This window comes from Nothobranchius furzeri, chromosome 10, assembly GCF_043380555.1.
Source record: "Nothobranchius furzeri strain GRZ-AD chromosome 10, NfurGRZ-RIMD1, whole genome shotgun sequence".
Taxonomy (NCBI): domain Eukaryota; kingdom Metazoa; phylum Chordata; class Actinopteri; order Cyprinodontiformes; family Nothobranchiidae; genus Nothobranchius; species Nothobranchius furzeri.
This window is the reverse complement of record NC_091750.1, coordinates 27,634,028-27,652,297: the sequence shown is the minus strand read 5'-3', so window position 1 is coordinate 27,652,297 and position 18,270 is coordinate 27,634,028. Positions and strand designations below refer to the sequence as shown.

The 18,270-nt window shown below is 44.1% G+C and overlaps 1 protein-coding gene across 3 annotated transcripts in view; it reads right to left on the bottom strand.

The window, feature by feature from the left end:
* Positions 1 to 18,270, bottom strand: part of slc23a1 (solute carrier family 23 member 1) — a 144,105-nt gene that overhangs the window by 47,309 nt on the left and 78,526 nt on the right. For all 3 annotated transcript variants that reach the window (XM_070555457.1, XM_070555456.1, XM_054731018.2), the window contains exons 6-10: positions 2,520 to 2,701; positions 2,129 to 2,249; positions 1,868 to 2,024; positions 1,623 to 1,770; positions 1,433 to 1,538 (exon numbers count right to left, since the gene is read on the bottom strand). In XM_070555457.1, the coding sequence (XP_070411558.1) occupies positions 1,433 to 1,538; positions 1,623 to 1,770; positions 1,868 to 2,024; positions 2,129 to 2,249; positions 2,520 to 2,701 (714 nt within the window). The remainder of the gene's footprint in view (positions 1 to 1,432; positions 1,539 to 1,622; positions 1,771 to 1,867; positions 2,025 to 2,128; positions 2,250 to 2,519; positions 2,702 to 18,270) is intronic.

Sequence of the window (18,270 nt, the reverse complement as noted above, 5' to 3'; positions counted from 1 at the left end):
GTGTGTGTGTGTGTGTGTGCGCGCGTGCGTGCGTGTGTGTGTGTGTGTGTGTGTGTGTGCATGTAGTTACATGTATGCATGTGTATTTGTGTGTGTGTGTGTGTGTGTGCGCGCGTGCGTGCGTGTGTGTGTGTGTGTGTGTGTGCATGTACTTACATGTATGCATGTGTATTTGTGTGTGTGTGTGTGTGTGTGTGTGTGTGTGTGCGCGCGTGCGTGCGTGCGTGTGTGTGTGTGTGTGTGTGTGTGTGTGTGTGTGTATGTGTGTGTGTGTGTGCATGTAGTTACATGTATGCATGTGTATTTGTGTGTGTGTGTGTGTGTGTGTGTGTGTGTGTGTGTGTGTGTGTGTGTGTGTGTGTGTGTGTGTGTGTGTGTGTGTGTGTGTGTGTGTGTGAGCCAAAGGTTTACTCATTGTTGGTCATTCACATGTGAGGTTATGACATGAATGCGTATTTAGGTTTTATGGGTTTTACAAATGTGTAAATTGGTTGTGTTTTTTAGAGATTTTAGTGCCGGCTGCTTCAAAATGCTGTCTCGAATTGCCCCCTGGGGACTAATAAAGTTGTCTTGAGTCTTGAGTAATTAATTAATTTATTTATTTTAAAAATGATAGTAATCTGTTAAAAGCTAAGCTAAAAAGACGGGTCTTGAGCCTGCTTTTAAAAACATGAACGTTCTCTGCAGCCCTGAGGTCCCCTGGCAGCTCGTTCCAGAGACGAGGACCGTAATGCTGGAAGGACGCCTTGCCGTGACTATGTGTCCTGACTTTAGGGATGACAAGGAGACGGCTGCCAGAGGAGCACAGAGACCGCGTGGGTTCATACGATATAAGCAGTTCTGAAAGATAAGAAGGCCCAAGACCATTAAGACACTTAAAAAACATTTAAAAACCGTTAAAAGTATTTTAAAACATAATTTTCAGATGCAGTTTTGTTCAAAAACAAGCCTTATAAATGAGGCGCTGGGGTTTAGGTTAACTCTTTTTTTCTTTTCTAGTTCCTATGAGACTGACGAAATACATAGCCATATTCCCTAAAGCTGGCAACAGCAGTTTACTCTAGTCTCAAACCAGCTGCAACTGCATCTGACCTAGTGTGTTAAACACAATAAAGTAACTTCAGACAGCCACTTTTTTTTATTTCACATGGATGTGTATCACAATAATTTAATTAATTTAAATGAAAATTACTTATGATGAGCATTTTTCCCAGGTTCTAAGGTGAGATGAAAAATGTGATCAATTCGATTCATTAATTAATTAAAGATCATAATTAATTAATCAAACTTTATTTTATCACAGCACTGCTTAAACCATGTTGGTAAAGATGTGCTACCATGAAAAAACTTTGTTAGAACATAAAGCCAGCCCCAATTGTAAATGGTCCTAAAGAAACATAACTACTTAACTACTACTTAAGGTGCAAATTACCTTGGTGATGCCCAGAACCCCTATGTTAGGACTGGAGGAGGTGGAACCATTTCCTGTCCCTAAAAGACCAGCAATGATGCAGCAAACACCCTCAGTGAAGATTCCTCTGATTTAAATAAAACAAATAAACAAGTAAATAAACTGCAACTGTGGGGTCGAGTCTACCAGTTTATGTGATTTCCTGTCTCACCTGTTGATAGCATGGATTGGAGGGGGCGTAGCACCTGACAGACGAGCACAGGCGTAATAATCACCAATTGACTCCACAATTCCCGCCATGGTTGCACTCAGCATTCCCAATACCCCAGCAACGGTTATCACAGGCAACCCCCATTGACCTATCAGATTATCATCATAATCATTGTTATCTTCTAGTTGAATTCATATTTATTAAATTCACAAAAGAGTCAAAATTGTGATTGGTGGATGTCTTACAAGGGTATGGTACTCGGAACCAGGGTGATGATATCATAATGTCACCTCGAGCATCGGTCCGGCCTTTTTGTCCATAAAGATCTGGGTCACTCGGGAGCAGGTTGGTTACAGTGAGGATGTAGCAGACAAGCCAAACCAACATGATGGCAAGAATGATCTAAGAATTAGGTCAGAGGCTGATATCACTACATGACACTTTTAATACCTGCCTTCATCACTAATACCAGCAACTTGTTTGTCTGCAAGCTAATTTCTACTTACAGGGAACATCTTGAAGATTTGAACTCTTTTGAAGTTCAGTCCTTTTCTTCTGCTATAAACCGGTATTGGAAGTGATGTCGTCCTCAGATAATGGGCAAAAAGCACAATAAGGAGGATACACCTACAAGTAAACACAATATTACCTACCTATGAATCATCAAATATTTCAGTATATCCAAGCAGATGACAGATTAGAGAAATATTACCTTTTTCTTATGTGTTTAAATCAGTTATGTCAAATACAGCATTTGAGTCCCATCCAGCAGAATTGTATTCACATACAGTGACAATAAATGCTTTCTGATTCTTTGACACTCAAGTGTGACGGAAAGGTGTAAAATACAGGTGTGGCAGCTAGGTCAAATTATCAGGTGTAAAACATGCTTCTTACAGTGATGAGAGGCCCCAGTGGGACCCAGCCCTTTCCCCGGCAGTAGTGAACGCAGAGAGACCAATTAGTGAAACAGTTGGCGTGATGGTGAGCGGACCAATATATTCCAGTAGCAGGCCAGGTAATCCACACAGACCAATCACGACCTCCACCAAACTGGACATGATAATGGCTCCCTGAATCTACAAAAAAAAAAAAAAAAAAAAGACCCACAACACAAATAATTTACATGATGTCAGCCAGGCATTATGTCTTTTCTTATATTCTGTCATTGTCACTGAAAACAGGTATTAAATGGTAAATGGCCTGTATTTGATATAGTGCCTTCTAGAGTCCTGGAACCCCCCAAGGTGCTTTACAACACAATCAGTCATTCACCCATTCACACACACATTCACACACTGGTGGGGATGAGCTATGATGTAGCCACAGCTGCCCTGGGGCGCACTGACAGAGGCGAGGCTGCCGAGCACTGGTGCCACCGGTCCCTCCGACCACCACCAACAGGCAACGTGGGTTAAGTGTCTTGCCCAAGGACACAATGACAGTGACATACTGAGTGTGTGTCACGCTGTGAGCCAGGAAAAGGTTAGGACCCAAGATGCAGAGACTCCAGAACGACATGAGGCAGGTAGAAAAATGTAAAATCCTTTATTTAAGGAATAAATGTCCAAGAAAATCAAAGTCCAAAAATGTCCAAAACGCAAAGAAACCTAGAGACCAAGAGAAAACCTAATGCCTAGAGACCTAGAAAGGGGAACGAGAACAACCCTGACACAAACAATGGACCAACACTACATTGAGACGCAGACAGGGTTATATACACAAGGGCTGGGTGATTAGGGAATTGTGCACAGGTGAGACCAATAGAGGAGGAGCACAACGGAGCAGGAGAGGGAACCAGACCTAAAAATGGGGAAGGGAGCAAAATGAACTAGAGGGAGAAAACTGACTAGATAAAACACTTAACAGAAGACTAATGATAAAAGGTGACTAAGGAAAAACGTAAGGGAAACCTAGAGAGCCTGAAGGGGGCTAGGGACACACAGGGACACTGAAACCTGGGGGGAACACCTAAGGGGAAAAAACCTGGAGTGGGCTGGGGAACACAAGGAGGCACATGAGGAGGGATGCAGACAAGGAGACACATGAGGAACACCAGGAGACACATAAGGGAAACCTAGAGAGGGATGAAGAACACAAGGGGACACATGAGGGAGACGCAGGACGCAGACCATGACAGTGTGGCTCAAATCTGCAACCTTCCGATTACGAGGCGAGCACTCAACTCTTGTGCCACCATTGCCATCCTCATATTATACCAAGGGATTTAAAAGTAGCTAAGGTAACTCCTTTATTCAAAATTGGGGATGCTTGTTTATTTAAGAATTATTCCCCTATATCTGTGCCAACTGTGTTCTCTAAAATTTTTGAAAAACTACTTTATTCAAGTATTTTAAAACATTTGTGCAATAAATGCATTTTATATAACCATCAATTTAGATGTAGAGAAAAAAATGTTTACAGAAATGGCGTTTTTACGGTTTGTCGATGAAATTATGTAGCATCCAGCAATGGTCAGTTTTTAGGTACTGTTTGACCATTCAACATCTGGTCCAAAAGGAGACACAAGACTGCATGTGTTCCCTTTAAATTAGCCTGCCTTCATCTCATCAGCTGGAGCTCAGAGCCTCTCTGCAGCTCTGAACACTGAAACCGAATTTTCAACAATAATGTTCTCTCCTCAAGGTCCATCCTTATCATCCTACAGGATTCTTCATGTCTAACACTTGCAGCTCGGATCAGTTGCTAAATCAAAGAATGATTTCCTAAATTAAATACGAACTTCTAAAACTTATAAGCTAGATAATCATTAAATAAACAGTTTATAAAATAAAAGTAGTTTAAAGTTAAAGTCCCATTAGTTGTCACACACACAGGTGTGTGTGTGCGAAATTTGTTCTCCACATTTGACCCATCCCCTGGGGGAGCGGTGAGCTGCAGACACAGCCGCACTCGGGAACTATTTGGTGGTTTAACCCCCCAATCCAACCCCTTAATACTGAGTGTCAAGCAGGGAGGCATTGGGTCCCATTTTTTCAAAGTCTTTGGTATGACCCGACCAGGAATCGAACCCCTGATCTCCCAATCTCAGGGCGGACACTCTAGCACTAGGCCACTGAGAAAGGTCAAAATTGATTATTGCTACTTATAATAATTATAATGTAATGAAATGTTTCATTAATCTGTGCTCAGTGACTGAAGTTTGAAATGAATGCTATGTTATGATTACAGTGATTGAAATATGTTTCAGCATGTTAATATGACAAGGTCATCACCACTTGCACTCACACAAGAACAAAGTAAGGTTCAGTTAAACTCATGACACATAATAGCCTTCACCCCAGATCACAGCCTCCGGATCAAGGAAGGCGTGTTTCTGAGATTCTTGGTAATATTCCTCAACATGCCAACCTTTGGCTGGCTACACAAATCATAACATGAGAACATTAAAACCAGATTACTCTGGTGATTCAGCAGTTCTAGAGAAAGCTTCAGACAGGCCATCTGAAGCAAAACCCTCTTTAACCATCAAAGCTTTTGACACGTCATCAAAACCTTTTTGCACCTGCAAAGCTGACACCGCAATAGTTCCTGCAGAACAAGCTGATATTGTTTAGACTCCTTAAGAGTCCGCCAGACGCACGGTTCCATCTGTCTGTTGTGACCTGGAGACAACTCTAAGACCGGTCTAGTAGCGCCGCAGTTTCTTCTAAGGACCTCGGTACCTGGAAGTCTGAGGGCTTCGACAATCCGCATCTATCACGAGGGTCTTCGAGTGGGTACAGTATGTAGACATGACAGATTGCGTCTGATGAGTTTTTGATAATAATCAACTTCATAGCTTAACGCAAACCAAATTCTTTTACATCCAGAACTCAGCTCTCCTAGATACGGAAGTACTGACAACATCACATTCACACATAGGTTTCATACATCACATCTAGCTCCATCCACTCACGGTAAATGTTAGTTAACTTGTCATGTTTTAATTGTTTGTAAAATAAATTCTTACTTTTATAACCTGACTCTTTTCTGAATCAAAACGAAGTGTGTACAATCCCTTAATAAATAACGAATCCTAGAATCTTCTGATTAACACAGTAAAGACCAAGCAGGGTTGATATTCTATATTTAGATAGAGTATCACAGCTTATTGGTCATAAGTAGAGGTAATATATAGAGAGCTCTTAAAGCACTCAATTTACCAAACCCTACAATTAGATAATTTAAAAAAATCTCTTGTTGTTTTTGTAGCAAAGGCATTTGATACAGTTGATTTTAAAATTCTTCTAACGAAAAAAAAAATGGTATAGGAAATGTTACTTTAGGTTAACCCTAACTCAGTTACCTTTGAGAGAAGGAGCAATATGTTTGCATTAATAATCAAAATTCTAATAGTTAAACTAGAATGTGGGGCTCCACAGGGTTCCATTTTGGGTCCACTTTTATTTTTAATCTATATTAATGACTTAAAACAATGTTTTACAACCCTGGTCCTCAGGGCACACTGACCTGCATGCACGTCTTGCATGTCTCTGCTTCAGCACACGTGATCTACATTGCAGACTGTTGACAATTTGCACACATGGTCCGTGATACGTTCTCTAACAACAGTGTGTGAGTGGGTGTGTAAAGATGGCGCTGACTGTTGCGGCACGCCATCTGTTGCTTGTAATTGTGGTTTTAGCATTGTTTTTGAGTCACTTTTAGCTTTTTCAAATCCCATTTTTAAATATGATCAACTCCCTTCTTGATCTTCGGTTGAGCTCAGGACTCGGGCTACATGATGCTAACTTCAGGCTGACGTTTGGTCACCTGATTGACAAGGTCCCGGCGTTCCTGCTGGCTGTCTCAGACCGAGTGGGGCGAAACCCGAGGCGGCGGAAACGGCGTGGAAAGCGTGGTGGCATCCGGGTTAGGATAAGGGCCCTTCGGCGAGAAAACAGCGATGGTCGTTTCCTCCAGGACCTACCCCTCTGTGAGTTCTCGCCTGGATCCATCCGGGTTCTGCAGCGCCAAAGGCTGGACCGTGTGCGCGGGAGCTCCCAGCAAGCGCAGCGCACTGGTGGAATAAATCCGGGAAATCTCTATCACGTGAGGTCGGGGTTTTGGCGAACCGCAAATCAGCTTCCATCCAGCTCCCTGCTGCAGCTTCGGATTGCTCTGCTGAACGTCCACTCGCTGGGGAACATAACAGCTATCCTAAAGGATTTTTACACCAATAACGCTGTTAGCCTGTTCTGCATGACGGAGACGTGGGCTCTGCCAGGTGAGACGGCTTCCTTGGTCGAACTCTGTCCTCCTGACTGTAACGTTGTTAATGAGCCAAGACTCTCTGGCCGTGTGTGTGTGTGTGTGTGTGTGTGGGGGGGGGGGGGGGGGGGGGGGGGCTTACTGCCCCTGTACTGTGCAAATCTCCCACTTAAACCTCTTGCTTTTTTTTTTACCGTGTCCTGTCTGGCTGTGAAGCAAGCAGAAATGATGTCTGAATGCTGGTGACAAGCCTAACAGATTTACTCTCAGGTGGAGCATCAAAGCGTCTGCTTTTAATGTCATGCCTGACACTTAAAACTTTATTGTTATTGTTGTTGAATGCTTTGTAATTCCGACCAGACACGGAGACAGAGGTGAAAGAGAAAGGAAAAGAAAAGGTGGGGAGAGAGGGGGTGAGGGTCCACAAAAATAAACAATGAACAAGAGTCTGCTTCTAGACCTGCAGAAAAAGAACAAAAAAAAAGCAAAAGGACAAAAAAGGGACACAACAACAATACAACAAGATCTAGCTATCACTGTGTCAACTTGATGAGGAGCGTCCAACAGATAGTGTGAGGGACCACAGATCCGCCCCCCAAAGACGCGCAGGAGACAGGGGGAGCTCCAAGTCCCAGAGATCCAGGCGCTGCCCCAGAACACAGGAACCCCAAAGAGACTGCAACCAGAAAGGCCCCCGCCCCCCTCGAGAGGCACAGAGGATCGCCGCGGGGGGCCACAACCAGCAGCCGGCAGAGTCCCGGGAGATATGGGAGATATCAGCGGCAAGCCCTTAGGCCCGCCCGCAGCCTCCCACCCCCTAGCCAGCCGAGCCCGGGACCCAGCGACCCGGGACCCAGGGGCGACCACCACCGCCAGGGACCCAGACCCCACCAGGCCGCCACCGGGATTGATCAGGCAGACGCCAAAAATCTTAAACCCCCTGACCGGGGAGCCACGAACACTCAGGCAGACCAAGGCACAGCACCCCACACCAGGTGTGGCAGGGGGAGGGGAGACGATGATCTATATCATCAAAAGAAGTCCCAGGAGTCAAAGCCCCCACCTGACATACACAAACACAGTCACACACTCCCTCCCTCATGCACACATGCACATACAACCAAAGACTTACAAAAATGCACACCGGGCATCCACTCATGCTCCCCATACACACCCTATTCCCTCTGGTCCCAGTACTGCTGCACATGGGGTGCAACCATCACCGGTTACCAGAGTTTGACCCTTTCTGCTGGGGCGCTGATGAGCAGGCTCCCTCGCCCAATGCTGAGCACAGAAACCCACCACCCCAGACCCCAACCAGACGGCCAGATCTCCCTCCTAGCCTCCAGCCCCAGGATGCCAAGCAACAACAGAGGTGTTCTAAGACCCCTAGTCTCCCTCCACCTGCTCCAATATAGTGTTGTGTGTTAATGAGGTGTATTCCATGGCTGTGGTGAGCGGGCAGTGCGGGCATTGTCTGGCCTATGCCAGCTGATGCCACCGCACCACCCCACTTGCACCCACAGCCCTCAGTGTCTAAGGGCAGTTTAAAATTGGAAGTGGGCACCGGCACTCGGGAGGAGGCTGAGAAATCCCCCTGCCAAGTGCTGTAGAATGTGCTCACTCCCAAGGCCATAAGTGGGTGTTTGCGTGGAATGTAGTCGGTGGAAGTGTATAAGGTGCAAATAAAATTGGGGGGCAGGTTGCCACAGGAATGCGGAAATGGGGTCCGTACCTGCACTCCCTGACTTGTCCACCCCCCAAGGTCCTATGTGCATGTTTGTGTGATGATGTGAGGGAGCAGGAGGAGAGAAATATGCGGGGATGGGGATGAATTGCTGGTTGGGCTTAGCCCTCCAGGGAGCCAGCTCCCCCACTGGCCTCAATAGGCACCTCTGTTGTCAAATTGCCGCCCAAGGCATGGAGACCCCAGCCCATCCTGCCAGGGCCCAAAGCAGCAGCATTACAGAGCCTCACGGAGTCTGAGAGCACCAACCCAGCCCTACTCCAGCAGAATATCTATGCCCATCCCTGCATTTGCACAACTTCAAGAATATATAAGACATAGGACATCCAGGTACGGTTGGGTCCTCCCCCTCCTGGACCTCCCCCTCTCCTGTTATGGGACAGCAGAGGAGCCAAGGTCTAACCGAGGCCCCTGAACCCGGGCCAGGCACTGCTGCATGTTCCTGCCTTCTTCCCGGCAGCATACATGTCAGGACCCGACCCCGAAGGGCCCCGCCCAGATCCCCACACGGGGCTGGCCACCCCAACACCCCGAGCCCCCACCCAGACCCGCCCAGGGGCAATACAGCTGCCAGGCAGTGACCCATGGCCACCGCCAAGACCTCCAAGGGGCCCCACTCACAACCACCAGTAGTCCACCCCCCGAGGCAACCCAAGCACCCCCAGAGGGGGGCAACGGCCCCCCAGTCCCAGACATCCCCAGTGAACCCACCCCCAGGGAACATCCGGATACTTCAAACTCAGACCCTCCACCCCCCACCCATATAATCCCGCAGGACAACATCAACGGTCCCCCATCATTGCTATGTGATGGAACCGATCAAAGGAGCCCAGAAAGATTGATCTGAAGTGGAAGCAGAGGCTAAATCAAGTGTAATATGATCTAACAAAATATTTCTATACTGGTTAATGCAGAGAGTTTCTCTATTTTTCCAATTCAAGAGGATAGTTTTCTTAGCGATGCATATGGCAGTCAGAACTACGTGAACCAAAGATGTTTCAACCGGGACATCGTCCAGGTTTCCCAGTAAACAAAGAGAGGGGGTGGTTGGGATACGACAATTCAGAGACTTTGACAGGTCTTCACATACTCTACCCCAAAATTCCTGGACAGGTGGACAGGACCACAGTGCTTAAATGTAATTGTCAGGAATGTTGTTTGTGCAGTGTGTACAGGTGTCAGACGACACAAACCCCATCTTGAACATCTGATGACCTGTATAGTGTACTCTGTGTAGAATTTTGTACTGAATTAATTGTAAATTGGAGTGTCTGATCATTTTAAAAGTTTTTAAACAAGTTTGGGACCAGAAGTTCTGGTCAAAGCTGACTGATAGATCCACCTCCCATTTTTCAATAGGGATTGCTATTCTATCGTCTATTTTGGACAGTGTCTTATATACTTTAGACAGCAGGTTGGGGGGTTTGAGATTATAGAAGTCTAATACCCTTGGTGGTGTTTGTAATTCTATTTTATTGAGTTAAAATTTTTGTTTGACTACAGATTTAATGTGGTGGTATTCTAAAAAGCTATTCTTATCTATTCCAAATTGGGAGACAATTTGATTAAATGGGACGAAGTCCAATCCTTCATATATGTGTTCCAGGTATAGGATCCCTTTATTTTTCCAGTCCGAAAGGTTCATCATTTTATTATTTTGCAAAATATCAGGATTATTCCAGATAGGTGTGTGTCTTCATGGTACTAGTGAAGACTCTGTCATTTTAAGATACTCCCACCATGCTGTCAGAGAGGTGCTGATACTAATACTTTTGAAGCCTTCATGTTTCCTTATGCTTGAGCTAATAAATGTTAAGTCTGAAAGCTCTATCGTATTGCAAAGTGTCTGTTCTATGTCTAACCAAGACTCATCTAGTGGGTTATCTTGCAACCATCTTGGTATATATTGCAGCCTGTTGGCTAAGAAATAATAATAAAAGTTGGGTTGATCCAGTCCTCCTCTGTCTTTGGTCTTCTGAAGCGTTTTTAAGGTAATTTGTGGAGGTTTTTCCTGCCAAAGTGATTTGGTAATTGAGGAGTCCAGAGATCTAAACCAGTCAGCTGGTGGTTTGTTTGGGATCATTGAAACTAAGTAATTTATTCTGGGTAAGACCATCATTTTAATAGTAGCAACTCTCCCCATGAGTGATGTTGGTAAGGATTTCCTTCTTGCAAGAACATCTTCCACTTTCTTTAAAAGTGGGATGTTTAGTTTGGTTAGATCTGCTAACTTGGGAGAGACATTAATTCCCAGGTATGTGATATTTCCTTACTCCAATTGCGTATTAAGTAAATTGACAAAAGAGAAATTAATTGGTAGAACTGTGGATTTTAACCAGTTTATAGAGTAATCTGAAACTTTTGAAAAAGAGTTTATCATTTCTATTGAATGAGAGAGAGATGATTGAGAATTCCGGAGAAAGAGTAAACCATCATCTGCATAAAGACTGATCTTATGTTCTACTTTCTTACACTTTATCCCTTTAATACCTGTAGTTTGCCTAATTGCTGCTGCTAGTGTTTCAATAAAGATAGCAAACAGTGAGGGGGAGAGTGGGCATCCCTGCCTGGTCCCCCTCTGAAGACAGAAGCTAGCTGATATTTGGTCGTTCGTCCTGACACGTGCAGTTGGTGAACTGTATAATGTTTGTAGCATGTTTATGAAGAAGTTCCCAAAACCAAATTTATGTAAAGTTGCAAATAAGAACTTCCAGTTAACTCTATCAAAAGCCTTTTCTGCATCTAGAGATAATATACTAGTTTCTATGTTTCTACTGAAAGAGAAATCTATCAAATTAAGTAACATACGTGAGTTTGTGGATGACTGTCTACCCTTAATGAAACCAGTTTGGTCAGGGCGTATTATGAAGGGGGTTACCTTCTCTAATCTTTTTGCCAGGGCTTTACAAATTATTTTGAGATCAACATTAATAAGGGAAATTTGGCGATAGCTGGTAGGAAATGCAGGGTCTTTTCCTGGTTTTAACAAGAGACTAATATTGGCTGAATTCATGTTTGGCTGTAATCTGCCGCTCTCTTCGATTTCTCTCACCATTCTGAAAAATATTGGAGCCAGAATGATCCAGAATTCTTTGTAGAACTCTGCTGGAAACCCGTCTGGATCTGGAGCTTTCCTATTAGTTATGGATTTAAGGGCTTGCTGGAGCTCCGCTGATGTTAGTGGCGAGTCCAGGACTGTAACTTGGCTGTCTGATAATTTAGGAAGTGTTATCCTGTCAAGGAACTCATTGATCTCGTTATCTGGTGGGTTTATCTGTGGTGAGTACAAAGTTTGGTAAAAGTCTCTGAAAGTGTTGTTTATGCTTTCAGGGTCATAAACTATATTCCCGGTTTAGTCTTCAACAGCAGATATGGTAGTTTTCTCTTTATTTATTTTTAATTGGCTAGCCAAAAATTTACCTGATTTATTACTATGTTCAAAGTTTTCTATTCGTAGTCTTTGTGCTAAAAACTGTGTCTTTTTGTCAATAATTCCATGAAGTTCTAATTTAGCTTTACGTAATTTGCTCATTAACTCTTTGTCTGTGGATGCCTCTAAAGACAATGATTTCTTCTAACTCCTGAATACGTTTGTTTTCTGCTTTTTTCTTATGTGATGAGAAAGAGATTATTTTACCTTTCCTGCCTCCCAGAGAACAGATGCTGATGTTCCAGGCAGGTCATTATGTTCTAAATATAAAGCCCACTCCTTTTTAAAAAAAATCTATAAAACCTTCGTCTTTAAGCAGTGATGTATAAAACCTCCAGTTTTTGCTTGGTGGGATTGTCTTCTTGTTTACCAGAGTTAAAGAAACCGGAGCATGGTCGCTGACAACTGTGGGGTGTATCTCAGTATCTGAAATGTTAGCCAACAATGAGCTGCTGACTAGAAAATAATCCAAACGTGAATGAGAGTGATGGACGTGTGAAAAAAAGTATACTCTCTACGGTTAGGATGAAGAGATCGCCATGCATCACAAAGCCCATAATCACTCATGTACTGTTTAACTATATTAGTGGATTGCCAATTGCGCTGAGTCCCAGCTGTACTGAGCCTGTCTGTTAAGGAGTTCATCCAAAAATTAAAATCACCTCCAGGTATAAGCGGACAGTCCAAGTGTTCGGAGAGTACAGAGAAAAAATTATGAAAGAATGAAGGGTCATCAATATTTGGACAGTATATGCTGACAATACATAAGCTTTGGTTCTGTACAGATATTTTTAACATTATAAATCTACCCTCTGGATCAGAAACTGTGTCCAATACTGTGAAATTGATGTTTTTGTGTATTAAAATAGCTACACCTCTTTGCCTAGAGTTATAGCAGGCAGAGAACATGCTGGGAAACTCAGGTGTTTTAAGTTCATCTGCAGATGTGGCAGATCTATGAGTCTCCTGTAATAATATTACGTCTGCTTGCACTCTCTTTAGCTGATCAAAAATCTTTAATCTTTTCTCTATGGAGCCAGCTCCATGTACCTTCCATGAGACAAACCTTAGTGCACCCATAGATGTGTGTGTGAGTAGCTAAAATATGGCGCCTTCATGTGAATAAGATGGAATAAGTATCTAAATGTATAAAATAGTATATTAATAAATAGCAGAAAAGTAAATAATAATAATAATAAAGATCCAACAGTGTTTGTGGTTGTATAATTTGACGCATAAATTATGATATTGTGCTGTGGATTTAATATATATATATATATATATATATATATATATATATATATATATGTGTGTGTGTGTGTGTGTGTGGGTGTGTGTGATCATCCTGAGTGATTCATTAGTTCTAGACAAAGCTTCAGACCGGCCACCTGTCACAACCTCTTTACCTGAACCTTCTTCAGGCACTCGAGGAGTACAGACGCTTCCCTTTTTCGCTCCCTTATCTTTTTTTCCCAAGGCTCTTTGTCCTGTCTGCCCACAGAGCACTTCTCTGTATTTCTTCTGATAAACTCTATTTTTACTATCCATGGATTTGATGAATTGGTCATTCAATGCGATCGATACGATTTTTTTCAACAATGAGAACGGAACAGGGGGCTCCCACATGTCTACAGGGGACACACCCGGTGGGATATATGTTGGATTCCTGGAAGGAGTGGAAGATCATATGCCTCTCCCAGCTGTCCATTGAGGACATCAAAGATGTGTGGATATTTGGTCTGATGATCACTGGATTTCTCCTGATTGGAGTGGGAGGATATCTGGTTTTCTGGAAATTTGGGAAGACAGGAGCGATTGGAGGGCAACCCGCACCCACGGAAAGCACCGTCCGTGTGGAGACTTCTCAGACTGGGACGTTACTCGAGGTGAATCGTAAGCTGGACAATGTTCTAGCTGCGATATCGGTATTAGTGCGCAAAATGGATGTCATCTCGGAGAGAGTCACAGGACGGTATGGACAGGTTTAATAGCCCAAAATTGGCTTCACTGAAGGACTGGAAATAATCAGTTTAAAGACTGAAGGCAGAGAGGAAAATTATCTCAGCCTGACCCAAACAAATTCTTATCTGAATCTGACACCCTGGTAACCTTGAGCTGCAAGCAACTAAAAAACCCCACGAAGGAATGCAGACAAATGCTGTGAAAACCTGACCTACACCCCCACCCCCACCCCCACCCCCAACCACACCCAGTTCGGATTTGTGGACTTCAGCCGGGCGAGGTCATCAACTGCAGGAGGAAACAGGATCCCAGATAACACCCACCCCCACCCCCCCCACCCCCATTCTGCACCATTTGCAACCTGGCTATTGAGCCCTTGCTCACACCGAATAAAACAGAGTTACAGTAGTCCAATCGCACCATGATAAAAGCATGGACTACCGTCTCAAGATCATGTGGTGACAAGAAAGGTTTGGTCTTTGCCCGCAGACGAAGGTGGAAAAAGTAGGAGGAGATCACTCCATTGATGTGGGTGTCAAAACTAAGGGCGCTATCCAGTTTAACACCAAGATTAGTCACTGATGCAATCAGCTGGACATTAAATGACTCACAGTCAGTTAGGGAAGAGTCAAAATGTCTGCTTCAAGCAAACAACATAGCCTCTGTTTTGTGATCTTTTAGGCTCAGAAAATTTTCACTCATCCAGGTCTTGATCTCCCTCAAACAGTTCGTAAGAATAGAAATAGAAAGACCACTTGACGTGTTCAGAGGCAGGTACAGCTGACAATCGTCAGCATAAAGGTGGACACGAACTCCAAGCTCACAACAGATATCACCTAAGGGCAGAATGTAAACAGAAAACAACAGAGGTCCCAATATTGAGCCCTGTGGTACACCCCAGGGTAGATCAGAGTGCTCTGAGGAATAACTTCCCATCCTTACACACATTTTTCTATTTGTCAGGTATGACCTGAACCAATCCAGGGCTAACACAGAAATCCCGACATAATGATGTAGACGGTGAAGCAGCACTTCATGGTCTATCGTGTCAAAGGCTGCCGTGAGGTCCAGCAGACGTAACAACACAGAATTACCGCTGTCAGTAGCTAGATAAACGTCATTTTGCACTCTAACCAGTGCAGTCTCCGTGCTGTGTAGAACTCTGAAGCCAGACTGGAAAGTCTCAAAAATGGCATTCTCATCCATAAAAACCAAGACCTGGTGGTAAGCACATTTCTCTAGTACCTTACTTAAGAATGGAAGTTTCGAAATGGGCCTGTAGTTTGCAGACAGCGAAGCATCCAGTCCAGGCTTTTTGAGCAAAGGTTGAATAACCGCCTTTTTAAAATCGTCAGGGACTATACCAGAGCTTAGGCTCATGTTAATTATGTGCAATATAAAAGGGGCGACTACTGGAAAGACTTCTTTAAAGAGGCGCGTAGGCATCACGTCATCTGGCGAGCCACTCGACTTAGCCTTCCCAGCGATCTTGATCAAATAATCTAGACTAATTGGTTGAAATGCTACCAAACCTCTGATGGCAGTAACAGAACAGCTACATACTGGTGCCCTAGACATGGTAGCCCGGAGCGCAGCAACTTTTCCAATTAAAAAGTCACGGAACTCATCACAATTTTGAGCTGAAGCCTGCACAGCATGATGATCATTTCATTTCAGAACTGAGTTAATTGCTGTATAAAGTACTCGGGGGTTATTTGAGTTTAAAGGAATGAGATTGGAATAATATGCAAATTTCGCAGATCTAACTGCCTCTTGGTAAGATTTCCAACTGTCACGCAGAGCAATTAGGGAAACATGCAGATTATCCTTCTTCCACTGTCTCTTGTATCTTCTACATGTCCTTCTTGCGGCACGAGTAGCGTCCGTTGACCATAAATTTACCGTATGCTTTCCCCTCCTTCGCCTTAACGACGCAACAGTGTTAAGGATAGCCTCACAGGTCTCATTAAAACAAGTAAGCAATCCATCCAGTGAGGACCTGTCTGATAAATCTAAGAAGGCTTGTTCAAACAGCGAAGTGAAATGAGTTGCAGTGTCAGAGTTCACATGACGACTATACCTACTGGGGGCAACAGGTGCCAGCAAATTACTATGCAGAGTATTCTCAAATAATATTGGATTTTGGTCTGAAAAAACTGCATCCTTAATAGTCAGATTATCTACTGAACACCCCAGAACAAAGCTGATATTAATATTAGACTCCTTAAGAGTCCTCCAGACACACGGTTCCATCCAGCTGTCGTGACCCGAGACATCTCTGGACTGAAGAGTCGGTACCATGGTATTCTACAACTCTTCGGTGCCAGCAGTCAGCTGACCCCGGTGACTTTCAGATCCACCAAGAGGGTCTCTCTGAAACGGGTGAAGTAGACATGACAGATTGTGTCTGATGTGTTTATGAACAATAACAACTTCATAGTTTACGGCAAACCAAATTCTTTTTCATCCGCAGACGCCGCTTTCCAAGATTCTGAAGTTCTGACCAACATCACATTGACACATAGCCTTCATCACATTTAGCTCCATCCAATCACAGAAAATGCTTAGTTCACATATCATGTTTTAATTGTAATAAAATAATTTCTTACTTTTATAAACCTGACTCTTTTCTTAATCAAAACGAAGTGTGTATAATTACGCGCTACTCTCCCTTGCCACCCACAGTCTGTGTCTATATGAGAGCTTCATTTGAGCTAAACTTCAGGTAATTAACTTTTCGTTGATTTAAAGATGTATTCATTTATTTATGTGAGTTTGTCACGTCTTTGTGTGATTCTGCTGCATTATTTGTGTGGTTTTGTCACTGTTGAAAAGCTTGTGTTACCAGAGTCAGGAAACTCTGACCTCCACTTAGCACTTAGCTACTCGCTAATTCGGTCTGATCAACCGATATTATTAGCATTCTAATGCCGCATGACAGTCGTTTATCCGACGCGAATACCGGATACTAATTCTGTTCTTAAATCAGAATTACACACAGGGACGCCTGAGGCTAAATTACTAGCGAGACATTAGTGCTATTGCCCATTAGCTTAGTTAGCCAAGAGAGCTAATCTTAAGTCTGATAACGGAGAAGCGTGGTGGAGCACATACCGCCAATTATATGCTATACTGACAAATTGGAGCGAGAACCTGAACGGTATTCCGCTAGTCAAAGGGCTGATTCCTGTGTGAATCACGCCAAGAGAGACATGCTTCACAAAAAGACGGTCTACGCCTGTTAGCCTCTTAAGCTAAGGGTAACAGGGCTAACGCCTGCGGACGCAGAATCCGACGGCGCTGTCAACCGTTCTTGGGAGCGTTTGCCTTTGTCATAACTCGCTACACTATACAAATCAAGGTCCCCACATGATTTTGTAGTTTGGGCGTATATTCTGACTTTATTGTGAGAAAAACGGTCTCCACCAGGCCCGTCCACCATTTTGGGATGGCGTATCTGATGGAGTGACGTTACGGAGTGACACACACTACCCCTCCCGCACTGTTGCATCGAGCTCTAACGCCATCTTGTGGCACCTCTAATACATTACACTTTTTTGTGTGTTTTCTGGTGCATTACACTCAAACTGTTGACAAAACAATGTCTGAGCAAGAGTTTGCTTCTCCCTCTGTGGGGAAAGGCATTATTGATGCTGTGTTAACCTGTATAGGTTCTGGTAACCTTGAAGCTTGTGGCTACGGCGAGTCCTTCAAGCATCTTACAGCAGTTGAACTGTTACAGTTGCACAGCAACCCACACAGAAAACCTGGGGGGTTCTCTCTTCTTCTATCTCGCCTCTGGGATAAGGAAGTTGAGTCACGTGGCTACGCAGAGTGCGTTGTGCGTGCTTTCTGAGCAGAAGCAGAGAGATGGCGCAAGAAGCTCCACCTCTGATGATAAGTCTACCAGTAAGGTGCTGGAGGATGCTTTTAAAGAGAATGCAGTGCTTTTGGAGAAAAAAAAATTGAGTGCAGAAAAGCAATTAGCTAACTTGGAGCTTGAGATAAATGCTCTGAATGTTGATCTCATCACAACCAGGAATGTGATGAGAGAGCGAGATGCTGAAATTGCTGATTTAAAATCACAGATTGCAGAGCTCAATGGAGAGAGGGGGGGGGGGGGGGCTGGGGGGGGGCCTTCAGCCATCCCGGTTCAACCTGCCCCTCCCCCTGCTACTCCTCCACCTGCCGTTGCGGCTGGTGTGGGTGTGCCGGCTCCCCAGCCTACTGCTCCACACCCACCTCCTCCTGCACCACTCCCCACACCTAGTGCTGTGGCTGTGCCAGCTTTCCAG